The sequence below is a fragment of the Salvelinus alpinus genome, chromosome 15, assembly GCF_045679555.1.
Source record: "Salvelinus alpinus chromosome 15, SLU_Salpinus.1, whole genome shotgun sequence".
NCBI lineage: Eukaryota > Metazoa > Chordata > Actinopteri > Salmoniformes > Salmonidae > Salvelinus > Salvelinus alpinus.
The window spans coordinates 46,075,005-46,096,110 of record NC_092100.1 but is presented as its reverse complement, the minus strand read 5'-3'; the positions used below and the strand labels follow the sequence as shown (position 1 = coordinate 46,096,110).

The window sequence follows — 21,106 nt, the reverse complement described above, 5'->3', positions numbered from 1 at the left end:
TTTTCAACCTCTCCTTGTCCGAGTCTAATACCAACATGTTTTAAGCAGACCACCATAGTCCCTGTGCCCAAGAACACTAAGGTAACCTGCCTAAACAAATACCAACCCATAGCACTCAAGTATGTAGCCATGAAGTGCCTTGAAAGGTTGGTCATGGCTCACATCAACATCATCATCCCAAAAACCCTAGGCCCACTCCAATTTGCATACCGCCCCAACAGATCCACAGATGATGTAATATCTATTGCACTCCACACTGCCCTTTCCCACCTGGACAAAAGGAACACCCATGTGAGAATGCTATTCATTGACTAGAGCTCAGCGTTCAACAGCATAATGCCCTCAAAGCTCATCAATAAGCTAAGGACCCTGGGACTAAACACCTCCCTCTGCAAATGGATCCTGGACTTCGACGGGCCGCTCCCAGGTGGTAAATGTAGGTAACAACACATCCACCATGCTGATCCTCAACACAGGGGCCCCTCCTGGGTGCATGCTCAGTTCCCTCCTGTACTCCCTGTTCACTCATGACTGCACGGCTAGGCACGACTCCAACACCATCATTAAATTTGCCGATGACACAACAGTGGTAGGCCTGATCACCGACAGCGATGAGACAGCCTATAGGGAGGTCAGAGACCTGGCCGTGTAGTGCCAGGACAACAACCTCTCCCTCAATGTGATCAAGACAAAGGAGATGATTGTGGACTAAAGGAAAAGGAGGACAGAGCATGTTCCCATTCTCATTGACAGGGCTGTGGTGGAGCAGGTTGAGAGCTTCAAGTTCCTTGGCGTCCACATCACCAACAAACTAAGCACACCAAGACAGTTGTGAATAGGGCACGACAAAATCTATTCCCCCCCAGGAGACAAAAGATTTGGCATGGGTCCTCAGATCCTCAAAAGGTTCTACAGCTGCACTATTGAGAGCATCCTGACTGGTTGCATGACTGACTGGTAGGGCAACTGCTCGGCCTCCGACCGCAAGGCACTACAGAGGGTAGTGCGAACGGCCCAGTACATCACTGGGGCCAAGCTTCCTGCCATCCAGGACCTCTGTACCAGGCGGTGTCAGAGGAAGGCACTAAAAATTGTCAAAGACTCCAGCCACCCTAGTCATAGACTGTTCTCTCTGCTACCGCACGGCAAGCGGTACTGGGGCACCAAGTCTAGGTCCAAGAGGCTTCTAAACAGCTTCTACCCCCAAGCCATAAGCCTCCTGAACATCTAGTCAAATGGCTACACAGACTATTTGCACCGGTTTCCTCCAGCATCTTCACAAGGTCCTTTGCTGTTGTTCTGGGATTGATTTGCACTTTTCACACCAAAGTAAGTTCATCTCTAGGAGACAGAACGCATCTCCTTCCTGAGCAGTATGACAGCTGTGTGGTTCCATGGTGTTTATACTTGCGTACTATTGTTTGTACAGATGAACGTGGTACCTTCAGGCATTTGGAAATTGCCTGAAGGATGAACCAGATTTGTGGAGGTCTACAATTTTTTCCCCCTGAGGTCTTGGCTGATTTCTTTTGATTTTCCCATGATATCAAGCAGAGAGGCACTGAGTTTAAAGGTAGGCCTTGAAATACATCCACAGGTACACCTCCAATTGACTCAAATTATGTCAAATAACCTATCAGAGCTTCTAAAGCCATGACATAATTTTCTGGAATATTCCAAGCTGTTTAAAGGCACAGTCAACTTAGTGGATGTAAACTTCTGATCCACTGGAATTGTGATACAGTGAATTATAAGTGAAATAATCTGTCTGTAAACAATTGTTGGAAAGTAGATGTTAAAGTAGATGTCCTAACCGATTTGCCAAAACTATAGTTTATTAAAAAGACATTTGTGGAGTGGTTAAAAAACAAGTTTTAATGACTCCAACCTACAGTGAGGGGAAAAGTATTTGATCCCCTGCTTATTTTGTACGTTTACCCACTGACAAAGAAATGATCAGTCTATAATTTTAATGGTAGGTTTATTTGAACAGTGAGAGACAGAACAACAAAAAAATCCAGAAAAATCCAGAAAAACGCATGTCAAAAATGTTATAAATTGATTTGCATTTTAATGAGGGAAATAAGTATTTGACCCCTCTGCAAAACATGACTTAGTACACTTAGTACATTTAGTACAAAGAGGAGTGGGACAAAATCACTCCTGAGATGTGTGCAAACCTGGTGGCCAACTACAAGAAACGTCTGACCTCTGTGATTGCCAACAAGGGTTTTGCCACCAAGTGGTCCCGTGTGGCTCAGTTGGTAGAGCATGGCGCTTGCAACGCCAGGGTTGTGGGTTCATTCCCCACGGGGGGACCAGGATGAATATGTATGAACTTTCCAAATTGTAAGTCGCTCTGGATAAGAGCGTCAGCTAAATGACTTAAATGTAAATGTAAATGTTTTATACAGGTAACACGCTGAGATTAGGAGCACTCCCTTTAAGAGTGTGCTCCTAATCTCAGCTCGTTACCTGTATAAAAGACACCTGGGAGCCAGAAATCTTTCTGATTGAGAGGGGGTCAAATACTTATTTCCCTCATTAAAATGCAAATCAATTTATAACATTTTTGACATGTGTTTTTCTGATTTTTTTTGTTGTTATTCTGTCTCACTGTTCAAATAAACATACCATTAAAATTATAGACTGATAATTTCTTTGTCAGTGGGCAAAATCAGCAGGGGATCAAATACACTTACAGTGAGGGGGGAAAGTATGTAAACTTCCGACTTCAACTGTATGCATAGTCACTTTAATAACTCTACCTACATGTACATACTAACTCAAATAACCGATACCCCCTGTACACAGTCTCGCCATTGTTATTTCCCTGCTGCTCTTTAACTACTTGTTACTTTTATCTCTTAATTCTTGTCTGTATTTTTTGAAACTGCATTGTTGGTTAGGGGCTCGTAAGTAAGCATTTCACTGTAAGGACTACACCTGTTGTATTCGGCGCATGTGACTAATAAAATTTGATTTGATATACATCAAGGTGATAGGACATGGTTTTAGAAATAGAACATGGCTTCTCAAACCTTTCTTCTCTTGCACTGATATCACCATGTCCTGGACCTTCTTGTAGCGCTGCAGCGACTGCCTCAGCTCCTCAATCTTACGATCCTACAGGTGCAGAGGGGTCACACAATGGTCAAAGTACAAGCCAGGTGACAAGGTACAGAGAGATACTTTTTTTGAACAGAGGTTCGGAGAGGTTGTAACCTCTTCTTCGGCCTGTCACATTAATCTTGACAAGACAAACTATCCGAGAGTAATGAGATGGGGTGAGGGGGTCAACTGTAGTTCACTGTACCTTCTCCTCATTGGCTGCCATCAGTGACTCCACCGCTTTTTTCATTCTCTGCACTTCCACATCTGGAGGGTGAAGAACTGGATTTCAGCAAGTGAATATACAGCAGTCAACCATGGTCAATTCTGGGCAAAGATATGTCTGGGGTCCTCTGACTGACTCATCCATTGTGATCCATGGTACAACAGTATATATCGATTCAGAGTGGCGTCTCTGTCCGTTGTCAATATACATCATTATACAACAGTACTATCTAAACAGACAGGGAATGCTCCTGGGGGACATTTTGGCTCCCTGTTCATCTAGTCTAACCACTTCCTAGTCTCACAGTAAGATAAGCACACCATCTAACACAGATGAGGGAACCTTGAGGTGGATGATTTGGACTTGGTGGGTACAGCCATGTCAATGTGCTGTTCTGTCACAATAAAGACATAATGAGAGGAGACATTGTGAGGAGGACAAGGACGATTTTGATGAGGGTTAGCAGACAGCACACTGGGTGTTGATGGTGGGAGCAAGTGGTGAGAGAAGACGGGGGTAAGGAAAGGGTGAGGAAAGGCCTGTGTTAAAAGGTGATTATTGTTGTTTGTAGGCGAAAGCAGGATAGAAGTACAGACTGAACAGTGAGCTCGCATCCATGACATGACAGGTGGCAGAAAGGGATGGTTTTTTTTGTTGTTTTTTTTACATGTAGATAGGTTATGATCTTATACACACTCCCCTACGTATTTATTTGGACAGTGAAGCTAAAACGTTTAATTTGGCTCTGTACTCCAGCATTTTAGATTTGAGATCAAATGTTGTATATGAGACAAGTACATAACGCCACCTTTCAATTAAGGGTATTTTGATACATATCTGTTCTACCGTTGAGAAATGAATGCACTTTATGTATCTAGTCCCCCAATTTCAAGGTGTCTTAAGTATTTGGACAAATTCATTAATAATTTAATAAATTTTGTCCCAGACCTGCTGTTTTCAACTCTCTAGAGACCGCAGGAGTGGTAGAGATACTCTTAATGATCGGCTATGAAAAGCCAACTGACATTTACTCCTGATTATTATTTGACCATGCTGGTCATTTATGAACATTTGAACATCTTGGCCATGTTCTGTTATAATCTCCACCCGGCACAGCCAGAAGAGGACTGGCCACCCCTCATAGCCTGGTTCCTCTCTAGGTTTCTTCCTAGGGAGTTTTTCCTAGCCACCGTGCTTCTACACCTGGATTGCTTGCTGTTTGGGGTTTTAGGCTGGGTTTCTGTACAGCACTTCGAGATATTAGCTGATGTACGAAGGGCTATATAAAAATAAACTTGAATAAATTTGGTCAACAGTTTGGACACACCTACTCCAGGGGGTTTCTTTATTTTCACTATTTTCTACATTGTAGAATAATAGTGAAGAAATCAAAACTATGAAATAACACATATTGAATCATGTAGTAAGCAAAAAAGTGTTAAACAAATCAAAATATATTTTAGATTCTTCAAAGTAGCCACCTTTTGCCTTGACAACAGCTTTGCACACTTGTCATTCTCTCAACCAGCTTCACCTGGAAGGCTTTTCCAACAGTCTTGAAGGAGTTGTGCTTAGCACTTGTTGGCTCCTTTTCCTTCACTCTGCTGTCCAACTCATCCCAAACCATCTCAGTTGGGTTGAGGTCGGGTGATTGTGGAGGCCAGGTCATCTGATGCAGCACTCCATCACTCTCCTTCTTGGTCAAATAGTCCTTACACAGCCTGGAGGTGTGTTGGGTCATTGTCCTGTTGAAAAACAAATGATAGTCCCACAGAGTGAAGGAAAAGGAGCCGACAAGTGCTCAGCACAACTCCTTCAAGACTGTTGTAAAAGCCTTCCAGGTGAAGCTGGTTGAGAGAATGACAAGTGTGCAAAGCTGTTGTCAAGGCAAAAGGTGGCTACTTTGAAGAATCTAAAATATATTTTGATTTGTTTAACACTTTTTTGGTTACTACATGTGTTATTTCATAGTTTTGATGTATTCACTATTATTCTACAATGTAGAAAATAGTAAAAATAAAGAAAAACTTTAAAAATAAAGTTGTGTCCAAACTTTTGACTGGTATTGTATTTCTAGCACACAATATCTACATTAAGCTTGTGAATCTACAAACTTGTTTGATGAATTTGCAGTTGTTTGTGATATTTATGCCACTAACTTTCTCACTAATTGGTATTCACGATTGATTCATGATTATCCGTAATCATAGCAGCATCCACATGAATGTAGAAGTGTTCAAGTTCATATTATATTCTTATTTAAAATAAAAAAAGTGACTCCAAAATGACACAATACATTATTTACCATGAATTTATACGCTATTAAGTGAATCACTACTAAGTGAATCAGACATATTAGTACTGTGCCCCTGGAGCAAATTAGAGTTAAGTGCTTTGCTCAAGGGGACAGACAGATTTTTCACCTTGTCAGCTCGGTTATTGAAACCAGCAACCTTATGTTACTGGCTCAATGCTCTAACCACTAGGCTACCTGCCACTCCACATGCATTGTGCTTTCATTTCTGAACGGTAAAATAGATACAGTGCATTCAGAAAGTATTCAGACCCTTTGACTTTTTACACATTTTGTTACATTGCAGCCTTATTCTAAAATGGAGGACACTGTTTTACAAACAATAACCCATAATGACAAAGCAATTGTTTTTGTTTATTTTTTGCAACAAAAAAACAAACTGAAAGATCACACAAGTATTCAGACCCTTTACGTTGTTGAAGCACCTTTGGCAGGTATTACAGCCTGGAGTCTTCTTGGGTATGACGCTACACGCTTGGCACACCTGTATTTGGGGGGTTTCCCATTCTTCTCTGCAGATCCTCTCAAGCTCTGTCAGGTTGGATGGGGAGCATTGCTGCACAGCTATTTTCAAGTCTCTTCAGAGTGCCACCACCATGCTTCACCGTAGGGATGGTGCCAGTTTTACTCCAGATGTGACGCTTGGCATTCAGGCTTAAGAGTTCAATCTGGGTTTCATCAGACCAGACAATCTTGTTTCTCATGGTCAGAGTCCTTTAGGTGCCTTGTGGCAAACTCCCAGCGGGCTGTCATGTGCCTTTTATAGAGGAGTGGCTTCCGTCTGGCCATTCTACCATAAAGGCTTAATTGGTGGAGTGCTGCAGAGATGGTTGTCCTTCCGGAAGGTTATTCCATCTCCACAGAGGAACTCTGGGGCTCTGTCAGAGTGACCATCGTGTTCTTGGTCACCTCCGTACATTTTAGGATAAGGCTTTAACGTAACAAAATGTGGAAAAGGGGTCTGAATACTTTCCGAATGCACTGTATGAAAATAGGCTCAAATAAAAGGTGAAATTCTGTACTGTCGCCTCAAAACATTTGATCTAAAATCCCAAATGCTGGAGTATAGAGACAAATTAAGTTTTATTTACAAATAAATACGTAGGGGAGTGTCTTTCTTATTCCCTAGGGCAATCTTAAAGCACAATCCGGAAGTTTGATTCCCATTGTAATCAATATGTTGTGTAGAAAGTTTGAGGCTGTTGAAATCACAATACCAGTTCATTTGAACAGCATATATCTCTTGTTGTGTGCAGGTTGCGTTTCACACTATTTGCATTTGAACTTCATCTGGTTGCCACAGAGAACAAAAAACAAACAGATTTCATCTTTAAGATATTTACATTAAGTCAACTTACTCTATGTACTTTAAGAATGGTAAAGGCCAACCTTTCTGCAATATAAACCACTGATATCATCTTTTCATTCACCTCCTAGAGTTCTAAAATACCGGTGGCTGAACTGATAATAAAACAATTTCACAGAGTATACATTGTATTAAATAGCTTTCCAATGGGTTATGGAGAAGCAAGGTTCAGATGGGTCATTCATGCCCATACATGCAACAGTGACAGTTGTGCAAGAGCAAATAATAATAAATACAAGCATTGATAAAACCCATAACCTTACGTTTCTCTTTCAGCCTCTTTTTAAGAGTTTCATCTGGGTGAGAGACTAAACAGGACACAGAATTACTGTATGAAACAAAAACTGTCTCCAGATTCTGAAGACTGTCCATCATAACTTCTGTCAAGACTGGATTCTTTTAAATCATGTTGATTTGGTCACAAAATATGACAGACATTTCTGAGATATTATTTTTTAAGCATAATAAGACATAAATGCTCATACATGCTTAGAACACATTATAACTGTCGGCTTTAAGTAAAGCTTTACCAAAATGTTATCATCTGGGCTTAAATGGAACATGTTTGTCTTATAGGGTTGGTTTCTCAGACACATATTTAGGCTAGTCTTGGACAAAGAACCACATTTGAAAGACATAATAATAACACAGTATTATAGTAATTAGGTGGGTGCTTACATTTGTCCTATTGGAAAATAGTTTTTTTTGTGCATATCCCACTACCTGAAACACCCTCAGAGAGTGGGGTCACTGCCTGGGATCAACCATTGTCGGCGGCGAGCGACCCTGGGGCAATTATGGTTAAGTGCCTTGCTCAAGGGCACAGAGAGATGTTTTACCTAGTCGGTTGGGGATTCGAACCAGCAACCTTGCGGTTACTGGCCGAACGCTCTTAAACGCTAAATTACCTGCCGCACTTCATGCTTTTAGTCTAGGACTAGGCTTAATCTGTGTCCGGAAAACCACCCCATAGAGTAAAGACACAGAGAAACAGTGAATATGGTCCATGATCTCACCTCTGTCTCCACTGTCCATGCCACCCGGGGTGATGGCTCTGAACCCAGTCTCGCCGTGTAACCTCCTCACCTCTCTGTCCCTTCCCTCCAGCTGCCTCCTCAGCGTCACCAGCTCCTCCTGCTCAACACACAACAGTTAGTCATCCTCCCAAAAAACACTGAGTGCATTCCAGACCGACTAAATTGCAGACGTTGCATTGCCAATGGCTGTTTGCCACGTCATCGACTGTGCAGTAGAGCATCAGATTACTATATCGTATGGTGCAGTTAACTGATATGTTAACCACCTATGCAGGCGTTGTGAGATCTGGCAGGCGTCTGCAACGTAGTCAGCCAGGAATGTGGCCACTGAATTATCACCCCCCCCTCCCTATTTTACCCCCTTTCATACCCAACACCCATCACCAAAAACAAACCACAACAACCATTCAGATGCTGACTTGGCAGGCAGAGACAATGGTCACACCTGCTCTGGGTGTATGTGTTTAAGAGGGGGAGGTGGGGATGTAGGGGTCAGTGCAGGGGTCTGGGGTGGTTGATGTCTCAGCAAGTGCTGGAGGAGCCGTTTTACATGGCAGTGTCAAAATAGCCGGATCCTAGTCTTGTTTGTACTGTCTTGCCAACTCAATTGACGTGACAATGACAACAGGTGTTGGCAAAACAGCACAAAAATATCTGGGACAAGGCTAGTGTCAAAAGGTCATGGGACAGAACATCAAGCATGGATTCTTTCAAAACAAACTAACTGAGAAATTAAACAATCTTTCAGATGGCATTTCATCCATGAGAAGAAGGGACAGAGGAAAAGAAAGAAACAAATGAGGGCAAAGAAAGCCAAAAAGCACAAGTAAAGTGGTTTACATGTGCTACAGTATATGCTTAAACTGGTGCCTTGTGGGTGGTTTATTTTAGGGTTTATTTTAGGGTTTATATTTACGTTTAAGTGCTTTGGCTTTGTCACGGGCACCAACATTTTTTGGAATTTAATCATTTGGATCAGTGTGTTTTAGATTATTTTTCTGATAACACACCCCTTTAATTTCATCTAGAAATAGGTAAAAACAAAAAACACAAAAAACAGCAGTTGAAACAATCTTGCTCAAAAACCAAAAACTAAACCAAAGTAAAAAGTAGAAAGACATTAGATGGCAACAAGCAGAAACCCTGGGAGAAGCCAACCTTCAGTGCCTGCAGTTTGTGCTCGTTCCTCTGTTTCTCATACTGCATCTGGCCCACTTTGATTTTCAGGCTAGAAAGCTTGGCCATTAGCGACTAGTAGCAGTGGAGAGGGAGGTAAGCCAAGGAAAAAGAGAAAAAGAGAGATGTCATAAGAGAAGCGATGCCAAAAAGGAGGAGGGGATACCCAAAGAGTTGACAAGTAGTCAAAAGAAAAGGATATACGTGTAAAGAATAAATGGCTAGCAAAAAGTTCCTTTTGGAAGTAGATAATTATCTGCAGAATTATGCTTACGTACTGCAGTGTAGGTAGGCCAACCCTAACTCATGATAACTAACCTTAGTGGATTTCAGTTTCTTCTCATACTGTAGTCTTTCACTCTCCATCTCAGTCACTTTGTACCTCAGCTCATTAATCTCCAGACCCATGTACTGAGAGGGGAGAGAAAGACTGCCTTACAATGGGGAATGAGGGAAGCTGTATACATGCTTGTTAAATCAGAGAATTTCTTAGAAGTAAAAGGAGTCAGAGCAACAGTCACCCTGATGGCTTGATAAATCAGTAAGATAGCACCTGATCCCAGAGGAACAAGCAATGTAACATACATTAAAGACGAACTGAAACATTTTAGAAAGTTAAGGTGATTTTGATAACCAAATGTGATAAAGTAGTATGTTCCTAGCCGTACTGAAAAACGAATGTAAAAACTTTAGAAAATAGCCTCATCCGACTACTGCATGCCGTCATCTTGATCAATCAATTACATTTATTTATAAAGCCCTTTTTATATCAGCCAATGTCACAAAGTGCTATACAGAAACCCAGCCTAAAACCCCAAACAGCAAACAACGCAGATGTAAAAGCACATTGGCTAGGAAAAACTCGAAAGAGGCAGGAACCTAGGAAGAAATCTAGAAAGGAACCAGGCTCTGAGGGGTGGCCAGTCCTCTTCTGGCTGTGCCGGGTTGAGATTATGACAGTACATGGCCAAGATGTTCAAACATTCATAGATGACCAGCAGAGTCAAATAATAATAATCACAGTAGTTGTAGAGGGTGCAACAGGTCAGCACCTCAGGAGTAACCTTGATAACATGTCATCAATGACATCACTTGAATGGTTAATCTGAAAGGCATCCCAGATTACAATGCATATTAGTAGCCTCACTGAGAATCAAACAAAAAATAAGTGCTTTTGTGAAAGGCTATCCTGTTAGAGTAACATGTAACATGACATGAACGCTAAATTGACAAAAACATTTATACTGTGCAAGGTCAGCTATCTAGTAGAGGTCGACCGATTATGATTTTTCAACGCCGATACCGATTACTGGTGGACCAAAAAAAGCCGATACCGATTAATCGGCCGATTTTTAAAATTGTATTTGTTATAATGACAATTACAACAATACTGAATGAACACTTATTTTAACTTAATATAATACATCAATAAAATCAATTTAGCCTCAAATAAATAATGAAACATGTTCAATTTGGTTTAAATAATGCAAAAACAAAGTGTTGGAGAAGAAAGTAAAAGTGCAATATGTGCCATGTAAGAAAGCTAACGTTTAAGTTCCTTGCTCAGAACATGAAAACATATGAAAGCTGGTGGTTCCTTTTAACATGAGTCTTCGATATTCCCAGGTAAGAAGTTTTAGGTTGTAGTTATTATAGGAATTATAGGACTATTTCTCTCTATACGATTTGTATTTCATATACCTTTGACTATTGGATGTTCTTATAGGCACTTTAGTATTGCCAGTGTAACAGTATAGCTTCCATCCCTCTCCTCGCCGCTACCTGGGCTCGAACCAGGAACACATCGACAACAACCACCCTCGAAGCAGCGTTACCCATGCAGAGCAAGGGGAACAACTACTCCAAGTCTCAGAGCGAGTGACGTTTGAAACGCTATTAGCGCGCACCCCGCTAACTAGCTAGCCATTTCACATCAGTTACACCAGCCTAATCTCGGGAGTTGATAGGCTTGAAGTCATAAACAGCGCAATGCTTGAAGCATTGCGAAGAGCTGCTGGCAGAATGCACGAAGGTGCTGTTAGAATGAATGCTTACGAGCCTGCTGGTGCCTACCATCGCTCAGTCAGACTGCTCTATCAAATCATAGACTTAATTATAACATAATAACACACAGAAATACGAGCCTTAGGTCATTAATATGGTCGAATCCGGAAACTATCATCTCAAAAACAAAACGTTTATTCTTTCAGTGAAATACGGAACCGTTCCGTATTTTATCTAATGGGTGGCATCCATAAGTCTAAATATTGCTGTTACATTGCACAACCTTCAATGTTATGTCATAATTACGTAAAATTCTGGCAAATTAGTTCGCAATGAGCCAGGCGGCCCAAACTGTTGCATATACCCTGACTCTGCGTGCAATGAACGCAAGAGAAGTGACACAATTTCACCTTGTTAATATTGCCTGTTAACCTGGATAACTTTTAGCCAAATATGCAGGTTTAAAAATATATACTTCTGTGTATTGATTTTAATAAAGGCATTGATGTTTATGGTTAGGTACACGTTGGAGCAACGACAGTCCTTTTTCGCGAATGCCACTGCATCGATTATATGCAACGCAGGACACGCTAGATAAACTAGTAATATCATCAACCATGTGTAGTTATACCTAGTGATTATGATTGATTGATTGATTGTTTTTTATAAGATAAGTTTAATGCTAGCTAGCAACTTACCTTGGCTTCTTACTGCATTCGCGTAACAGGCGGGCTCCTCATGAGGCAGGTGGTTAGAGCGCTGGACTAGTTAACCGTAAGGTTGCAATATTGAATCCCTGAGCTGACAAGGTAAAAATCTGTCGTTCTGCCCCTGAACAAGGCAGTTAACCCACCGTTCCTAGGCCATCATTGAAAATAAGAATGTGTTTTTAACTGACTTGCCTAGTTAAATAAAGATTAAATAAAGGAGTAAAAAAATAAAATAATTAAACGTCGTCCAAAAGTACCGATTTCCGATTGTTATGAAAACTTGAAATCGGCCCTAATTAAATCGGCCATTCCGATTAATCGGTCGACCTCTATACTGTAGTGACGGAAGCAGAACAGCTTGCTACCAGTGCAGGATTTTACAATGGATTATGAATTTCACTATGGACATTGGCAGCATCGTTTGATGTCTCACAACTAGCTGCAATTGATTTAATAGGAGCGGACACTTAACATCCCTACCGGTCTGTAGCTAACTCTTTCATAACACTTAGCTAGCTAGGTTGCATTGACTGAAAACTAGGTTTTTTAGCCAGCTGTTTATAGCCCAGCAAGCTAGATAGCCTTTTCTAATTTGGCACATTTGAAGTCCCTCACCGCAAACCATATTGAATACTGTTTTATGTATAATGTACACAATATCTGCCTGCAAAAGTGACTATTATTGTTGGCATTACCATGCAGTTAGCTAACTTAATAAGCTTGTTTTCTGTTAGCTACCTTGCTGGCTAACAAAGCCTGATCCGATGCCCATGTCAAAACTACTGTAATGTTTAACACCTAGACCTTGCTCGCTAAATTAACACAAAAACATATGCAAGTGGGGCTTTGACTGGACTATACAGGAATGATGACGCAAGCTACATGCTTTGTTATTCTGGACGTCATGCATTTGGCTAGCTTGCTAATGTTAATGTCGGGTAACAGTTAACGTTAGATCCGATGCCCCTGCCCATGTGAAAATCACTGTAACGTAACCTACAGCTGAATGAGCTCAAACACGTATGCAAGTGGATTTTTGACCTGACTATACAGGCTTGTTAACATTATTGTTTGTATTTTGTTTATCAATCTCAAATTGGTAATTTTCGCTTTAAGTTTATTAACTTCTTGATCAGTCTTAATTAAAAAGCCATGAGTAAAGTAGGTGCGCGGACGCTCTACCATTACCATGACGTTGTTTCAATATAGCTGCGGCAACATCTCTCTAAGCTTTACTAGGCGCTCAAAAAACATCTAATATGTTCTAAAAGCATTTTCATAACATCACGTTCAACAAGGTTACCTAACATGGACATGTAAAACAATGTTGTAGGTTGATTGGAGCATATCAGTTCCACTTTAAAACTTGGCATTGGTTTTCATTTTTAACAAAAAATATATTTTGAACCCTGATGAAGGCAGCTAAGGTGTCGAAACGGGTTATTAAACGTATTGCATCGGAGCCATTAGAGTGTGTGGCTTTTCCTTATCAAAGTAAATTGTAACTTCATTGTTTTTTTTATCAAAAGAAACCGAGAACCATATTATAGTTTTCTCCTACATAGTCCAAGGCCTACTACTGATCCCCATGGAGACCATATCTGTTCTGGAGGGACTGCTTTGCAGAGACAGTAGAAATCCCAAAGCAGGTTAAGAGATGTGACAGGAAAGTGCCTCTGGTGGGGAGTGCCTCTGTGCTCTGCTCTCCCAGATAGGCTGTGAAGCGGAACATACTGGACAGCAGCCCACTGTTCCAGTGGACTGGAAGAGACGGCTGTGCCACAACAACAATAACATGACGTGTTTGAGAGCTGTCCAAGAATCCACCACAGTTCAATGGAGTCCAAATTCACAACCCTCTGTTCTCCTTTTCTTCAAACTTCCACGTAAACAAGATATGAACATCACCTTTTGTTCATTGTTTGCAACCATACAACCAGAGGAAAAATACATCTTCCAATTTCCTATTATCAAAGCCCTGAAGCTTCACATTCATGTAAGAGCAACTCATTCATACCGTCAAACATAACACAATTACAGTGCCTCTGGCCATGGCAAGGCTGACAAGGCTGTCTCTATTGCCCCAACACACTACGGTTTTGAGCACATGATGATGCAAGCCTTCCCTCCCCCAAACAGGTGTCAGGCAGCATGAAAGGGTAAGTGTGTGCATGTCAGAAAGAGAGAGGGAGAGAGAAAGACTAAGAAGAATCAGTCCTTAAACAGAGGCCTCCCATCACATACCTCACTGTCCCTGAAGTCAAAGTGCAGTATGTCCTTCTCAAATGAGTTCAGCTTCAGTTTCAAGTTGGACACCTCAGCCATTAGGTCCAGTTTCTGAGTCTCTAGAGTCGTTCTGCACAGGAGCTCCTGCGAAATAACAAAACACGCTAAATATAAACACACACACAGCTTGCTTGCTGGGTTTTGTTGTTCAGCAGCTTTGACAATATAACTTCAACAAAGACCCATTTTCAGGGGCCGTCTCGTCCAAACTGACCTGTTGTAGCATCTCCTCAGTGGCGTTCAGTTTCTCCCGGTGTTCATCCAGACACATGTCCAAGTCCCTTATCTTCTCCCCCTGCGCCTCCACCTGGTCTGTCAACACACTCACCTGCACAGGAACACAAGGGTAACACTAAGTAACTCTTATACCTGTGTAGTTACTCTGTCATTACAATTGTAACATTAACATAATTATGGTGCATAGTGCTTTGTATTTGCAAAGTAATGAAGTTAATTGAGTTTTTGTTATTACACCAAGTTTATCATATAGCCCCGTCCCAGATCTGTTTGTGCCGTATAGCCAACTCCTATGGTGGTTGTCATTCCCAAACAAATTTGTGAGTTGGCTATATACCACAAACAGATCTGGGACCAGGCTACGTTCATTACACTTCATTGCACTAAAAAGCCACTTAGCATTTGATCGCGGACAGTTGTTACTGAAGAGGGTCACTGCAGACCCCATGGATCGTATGTGACAGACCATCAATGCACGGATAGAGGGGTGCTGGAGACGTTCAGAACCTCCTAGATCAACTGACCGCGGCAGCCTAGACTAATCAAAACTATTGTAACATTTAATGAGCCTAATGGCTCATGCTGCCTGGGTAGGATGGCTACTAGCTATGACATGTTGTTGGGTACTGTACAGTACCTGAAGCACCAGGGATTCCTTGTCACCCTCCAGTCGAGACAGTCTCTCCTGGTAGAGGTCACCACCCATGGAAATGTGGTGGCCATTGGACTGCAGGCAGGCATAGAGAAGACAACATGGAGTCAGTGAGAGTGTGACACATGGGATTGGTCTGTGAGTGTTAACATACAGACTCCAATTGTCACTAGTGACAGACTTAACAAATGTTAATCAAGTTATGAGTAGCTGGCCATGGTGGATGCAATATTGGTTATGGGTTCTAAGAGTAAGCCTCTACTACACTGGTAAGACTGGTGACATGCTCAGTGCTTAAAGTTGCACTATGCAGAAATCGCTCTGGTTGGAAATTTCCTGGTTGCTAAAACTCTCGCCTAAAAGTTCGCTTAATTTCAGTTTATGTGACAAAAAAAAGGTCAAATGTAGAGAATCATTGTACCATCTAAACCGCTGTGAAATATATATTCCATAACGAAAAATACTGTTGTTCCAGCTGGTGTACAAAACCGAAAGTAAAAACGGGAAGCATAGGAATAGAGCCTAGCACATCTATCGTTTCTTAGACTTGCTTTCAAGTAGAATGATAGATCAATAACTCACATTGCTATGTGAATTTGGTCAGGTTGCCCAAAAAGTAACATATTGTCACTAATGTAGCAAGATAAAGTCAGATAAACCTAAAGAGTTGTGTTGTGGCACTGGAGTATTTTAAGGGTGAACAGGGCATATTTTAAGTACCTTGAATACGGACAATTATCAGACAACAAATCGCACATGAGTCTTCTAGTGACAGCTAGCATGATTGATGTTGCATTTGCCCTTTCCTTTGCCAGCAACACCTTAAATGGTCAAAGAGAGAACAATTTCCAGAGACTAGTGTACACACAGAGAGTTACAGCATTACACAGAGGCTCTGGCATTTCCCTGGCCCAGAGCCTAAATCTCAGTGCTCTCTCCACAGCATACTGTTGGTTCTCAATCCCAACACATCAGTGGGTTGTTTCTCACAGCAGTCTGAAAACACCTGGGTTGTATCTCACATTTCCAGGGGAATACTAACTACAGCATATTGTAAGAGTTCAGGGAGATATTTGCTTTGTACATTCAGAGATACGGTTCTTGGACAATGGAGCCTGATATTAGAGGTGTTTTTGAAACGCTCAAAGCGAGGACAGGCTGAAGAACTGTACCAGATGGGCTTCAACTAGTTTGTTTGAACTAAGACTTAAATCTGCCCTTAGCATGGGAAATCTGCCCTTACCATCAATATTACTTGCCAACGTACAATCATTGCACAATAAATTAGACGAGGTACGAACACGAATATCCTACCAACGGGACATAAAAAACTAACATCTTATGTTTCACCGAATTGTGGCAGAATGGCGACATGGAAAACATTCAGCTAGCGGGATATACGCTGCACCGGCTAGACAGAACAGCACACTCCGGTAAGACGAGGGGGGTGGTCTGTGTATATTTGTAAACAACAGCTGGTGCACGAAATCTAAGTCTCTAGATTTTGCTGGCCTGAAGTAGAATATCTCATAAGCTATAGATCACACTATTTGCCAAGAGAGCTTTCATCAAAAGAATTGTGGCTGTTTATTTACCACCAGACAGACGCTGGCACTAAGACCGCACTGAGTCAGCTGTATAAGGAAATAAGCAAAATGGGAACCGCTCACGGCGCTCCTAGTGGCCAGGGACTTTAATGCAGGGAAACTGAAATCAGTTTTACCTAATTTCTATCAGCATGTTAAATGCGCAACCAGAGGGAAAATAAATTCTAGCTCACCTTTACTCCACACAGAGAGACACGTACAAAGCTCTCCCACGCCCTCCATTTGGCAAATCTGACCATAATTCTGTCATCCTGATGCCAAGCAAAAATGTAAGCAGGAAGCACCAGTGAATGTCTATAAAAAAAAGTGGCAAGATGAAGCAGATGCTAAACTACAGGACTGTTTTGGTAGAACACACTGGAACATGTTCCGGGATTCTTCCGATGGCATTGAGGAGTTCACCACATCAGTCACTGGCTTTATCAATAAGTGCATCGAGGACGTCATCCCCATATTGACTGTATGTACATACTAGAGGTCGACCGATTATGATTTTTCAACGCCGATACCGATTAATTTTAGGACAAAAAAAGCTGATACCGATTAATCGGCCGATTTATAAAAATAAATAAAAAAGTTTTTTATATATATACAGTGGGGAGAACAAGTATTTGATACACTGCCGATTTTGCCGATTTTCCTACTTACAAAGCATGTAGAGGTCTGTAATTTTTATCATAGGTACACTTCAACTGTGAGAGACGGAATCTAAAACAAAAATCCTGAAAATCACATTGTATGATTTTAAGTAATTAATTAGCATTTTATTGCATGACATAAGTATTTGATACATCAGAAAAGCAGAACTTAATATTTGGTACAGAATCCTTTGTTTGCAATTACAGAGATCATACGTTTCCTGTAGTTCTTGACCAGGTATGCACACACTGCAGCAGGGATTTTGGCCCACTCCTCCATACAGACCTTCTCCAGATCCTTCAGGTTTCGGGGCTGTCGCTGGGCAATACGGACTTTCAGCTCCCTCCAAAGATTTTCTATTGGGTTCAGGTCTGGAGACTGGCTAGGCCACTCCAGGACCTTGAGATACTTCTTACGGAGCCACTCCTTAGTTGCCCTGGCTGTGTGTTTCGGGTCGTTGTCATGCTGGAAGACCCAGCCACGACCCATCATCAATGCTCTTACTGAGGGAAGGAGGTTGTTGGCTAAGATCTCGCAATACATGGCCCCATCCATCCTCCCCTTAATACGGTGCAGTCGTCCTGTCCCCTTTGTAGAAAAGCATCCCCAAAGAATGATGTTTCCACCTCCATGCTTCACGGTTGGGATGGTGTTCTTGGGGTTGTACTCATCCTTCTTCTTCCTCCAAACACGGCGAGTGGAGTTTAGACCAAAAAGCTCTATTTTTGAATCATCAGACCACATGACCTTCTCCCATTCCTCCTCTGGATCATCCAGATGGTCATTGGCAAACTTCAGACGGGCCTGGACATGCGCCTGCTTGAGCAGGGGGACCTTGTGTGCGCTGCAGGATTTTAATCCATGACGGCGTAGTGTGTTACTAATGGTTTTCTTTGAGACTGTGGTCCCAGCTCTCTTCAGGTCATTGACCAGGTCCTGCCGTGTAGTTCTGGGCTGATCCCTCACCTTCCTCATGATCATTGATGCCCCACGAGGTGAGATCTTGCATGGAGCCCCAGACCGAGGGTGATTGACCATCATCTTGAACTTCTTCTATTTTCTTCTATTTTCTAATAATTGCGCCAACAGTTGTTGCCTTCTCACCAAGCTGCTTGCCTATTGTCCTGTAGCCCATCCCAGCCTTGTGCAGGTCTACAATTTTATCCCTGATGTCCTTACACAGCTCTCTGGTCTTGGCCATTGTGGAGAGGTTGGAGTCTGTTTGATTGAGTGTGTGGACAGGTGTCTTTTATACAGGTAACGAGTTCAAACAGGTGCAGTTAATACAGGTAATGAGTGGAGAACAGGAGGGCTTCTTAAAGAAAAACTAACAGATCTGTGAGAGCCGGAATTCTTACTGGTTGGTAGGTGATCAAATACTTATGTCATGCAATAAAATGCTAATTAATTACTTAAAAATCATACAATGTGATTTTCAGGATTTTTGTTTTAGATTCCGTCTCTCACAGTTGAAGTGTACCGATGATAAAAATTACAGACCTCTACATGCTTTGTAAGTAGGAAAATCTGCAAAATCGGCAGTGTATCAAATACTTGTTCTCCCCACTGTATATCATACACACACACAACATTTTTGTAATAATGACAACTGCAACAATACTGAATGAACAATGAACACTTTTATTTTAACTTAATATAATACATAAATACACACACACACAGCTCTGAAGTGACAATGATACTGAAGAGTCTGCTTAGGAGACAAATACTCTCAACTGTTTGAATAAAAATAGAGTTTAAGTTACCTGTGATGAATGTTGAAAACAAAAACTGTCATTTCTATATGCAGGAAATCCTATTTTAATAATGGGCATGGTAAGAATTGACGACCAAAGTGCGAGTCATAATTCCCATGACACCTTCTAGCAAAATCTGAAAAGCGGTTCCTTCATTTATTCCATAGGATATTTTTAGATTCACTTAAAATAAGGTCTGTGTTTCGTGTAGGCTTACACCACCTTGCCAATTTTATAACTGTGTAGATATCCATAGGACAAGGTAACTCTGATCAATATTGGCTAAATATAAGCGAAGATAAAAGAATTTGTAGAGTGGATTTATGAAAATATGTTGACAAACGTTACCTTATCCTAGTGAGATTTACACGGGTATCAAAACGTCAAGGCGGTTTAAGCCTGCACGAAACACAGACCTTATTTGAAGTAGATCAAGACATTCTCTATGGAAGACATGAACGGTAAAATAACGAAGGAACCCCTGTCAAGTTCAGCCGCAAGTTATTACAGGAATTATAACGCGTCAACTATTTCTCTCTAAACCATATACCTTTGACTAATCCGGTAACTATCACCTCGAAAATAAAACGTTTATTCCGATCCGTATTTTATCTAACGGGTGGCATCCATGAGTCTAAATATTCCTGTTACATTGCACAACCTTCAATGTTGTCATAATTACGTAAAATTCTGGCAAATTAGTTTGCAAAGAGCCAGGCGGCCCAAACTGTTGCATATACCCTGACTCTGCGTGCAATGAACGCAAGAGAAATGACACAATTTCACCTTGTTAATATTGCCTGCTAACCTGGATTTCTTTTAGCTAAATATGCAGGTTTAAAAATATATACTAGTGTATTGACTTTAAGAAAGGCATTGATGTTTATGGTTAAGTACATATTGGAGCAATGACAGTCATTGATTGATTGTTTTTTATAAGATAAGTTTAATGCTAGCTAGCAATTTACCTTAGCTTACTGCATTCGCGGCACAGGCAGGCTCCTCGTGGAGTGCAATGTAATCAGTGTTAGAGCATTGGACTAGTTAACTGTAAGGTTGCAAATGCGAATGCGGATTGCCCCTGAACGAGGCAGAACGTTCCTAGGCCGTCATTGAAAATAAGAATGTGTTCTTAACTGACTTGCCTAGTTAAATAAAGATGAAATAAAGGTGTTAATTTTTTTTTATTTTTTATTTATTCTTTATTTTTATTTTTTTTAATCGGCGACCAAAAATACCGATTTCCGATTGTTATGAAAACTTGAAATCGGCCCCGATTAATCAGCCATTCCGATTAATCGGTCGACCTCTAGTACATACCCCAACCAGAAGCCATGGATTACAAGCAACATTCGCACTGCGCTAAAGGTTAGAGGTGCCGCTTTCAAGGTGCGGGACTCTAACCCAAAAGCTTATAATAAATCCTGCTATGCCCTCAGACTAACCATCAAAGGCAAAGCACAAATTCAGGACTAAGATTGAATCCTACTACACCGGCTCTGATGCTCGTCGGATGTGGCAGGGCCTGCAAACTATTACAGACTACAAAGGGACGCACAGCCGCGAGCTCCCCAGTGACACGAGCCTACCAGACGAGCTAAATCACTTCTATGCTCGCTTAGAGGCAAGCAACACTGAGGTATGCATGAGAGCACCAGCTAGTCCGGATGACAGTGTGATCACACTCTCCGTAGCCGACGGGAGTAAGACCTTTAAACAGGTCAACATTCACAAGGCCGGATTACCAGGACGTGTGCTCCGGGCATGTGCTGAACAACTGGCAGATGTCTTCACTGACATTTTCAACATGTCCCTGATTGAGTCTGTAATACCAACATGCTTCAAGCAGACCACCATAGTCCCTGTGCCCAAGAGCACTAAGGTAACCTGCCTAAATGAATACAGGCCCGTAGCACTCACGTTCGTAGCCATGAAGTGCTTTGAAAGGCTGGTAATGGCTCACATTAACACCATTATCCCAGAA

General features: G+C 41.5%; 1 protein-coding gene across 5 annotated transcripts in view; it reads right to left on the bottom strand.

The window, feature by feature from the left end:
- Positions 1-21,106, bottom strand: part of LOC139540171 (liprin-beta-1-like) — an 87,978-nt gene that overhangs the window by 37,110 nt on the left and 29,762 nt on the right. For 2 of the 5 annotated variants that reach the window (XM_071343769.1, XM_071343768.1), the window contains 9 exons: positions 15,105-15,194; positions 14,445-14,558; positions 14,189-14,314; positions 9,549-9,641; positions 9,213-9,305; positions 8,034-8,151; positions 7,281-7,325; positions 3,317-3,378; positions 3,042-3,126 (listed from right to left, as the gene is read on the bottom strand). In XM_071343769.1, the coding sequence (XP_071199870.1) occupies positions 3,042-3,126; positions 3,317-3,378; positions 7,281-7,325; positions 8,034-8,151; positions 9,213-9,305; positions 9,549-9,641; positions 14,189-14,314; positions 14,445-14,558; positions 15,105-15,194 (826 nt within the window). The remainder of the gene's footprint in view (positions 1-3,041; positions 3,127-3,316; positions 3,379-7,280; positions 7,326-8,033; positions 8,152-9,212; positions 9,306-9,548; positions 9,642-14,188; positions 14,315-14,444; positions 14,559-15,104; positions 15,195-21,106) is intronic. The other 3 variants (XM_071343770.1, XM_071343771.1, XM_071343772.1) reach the window with 3 other exon arrangements.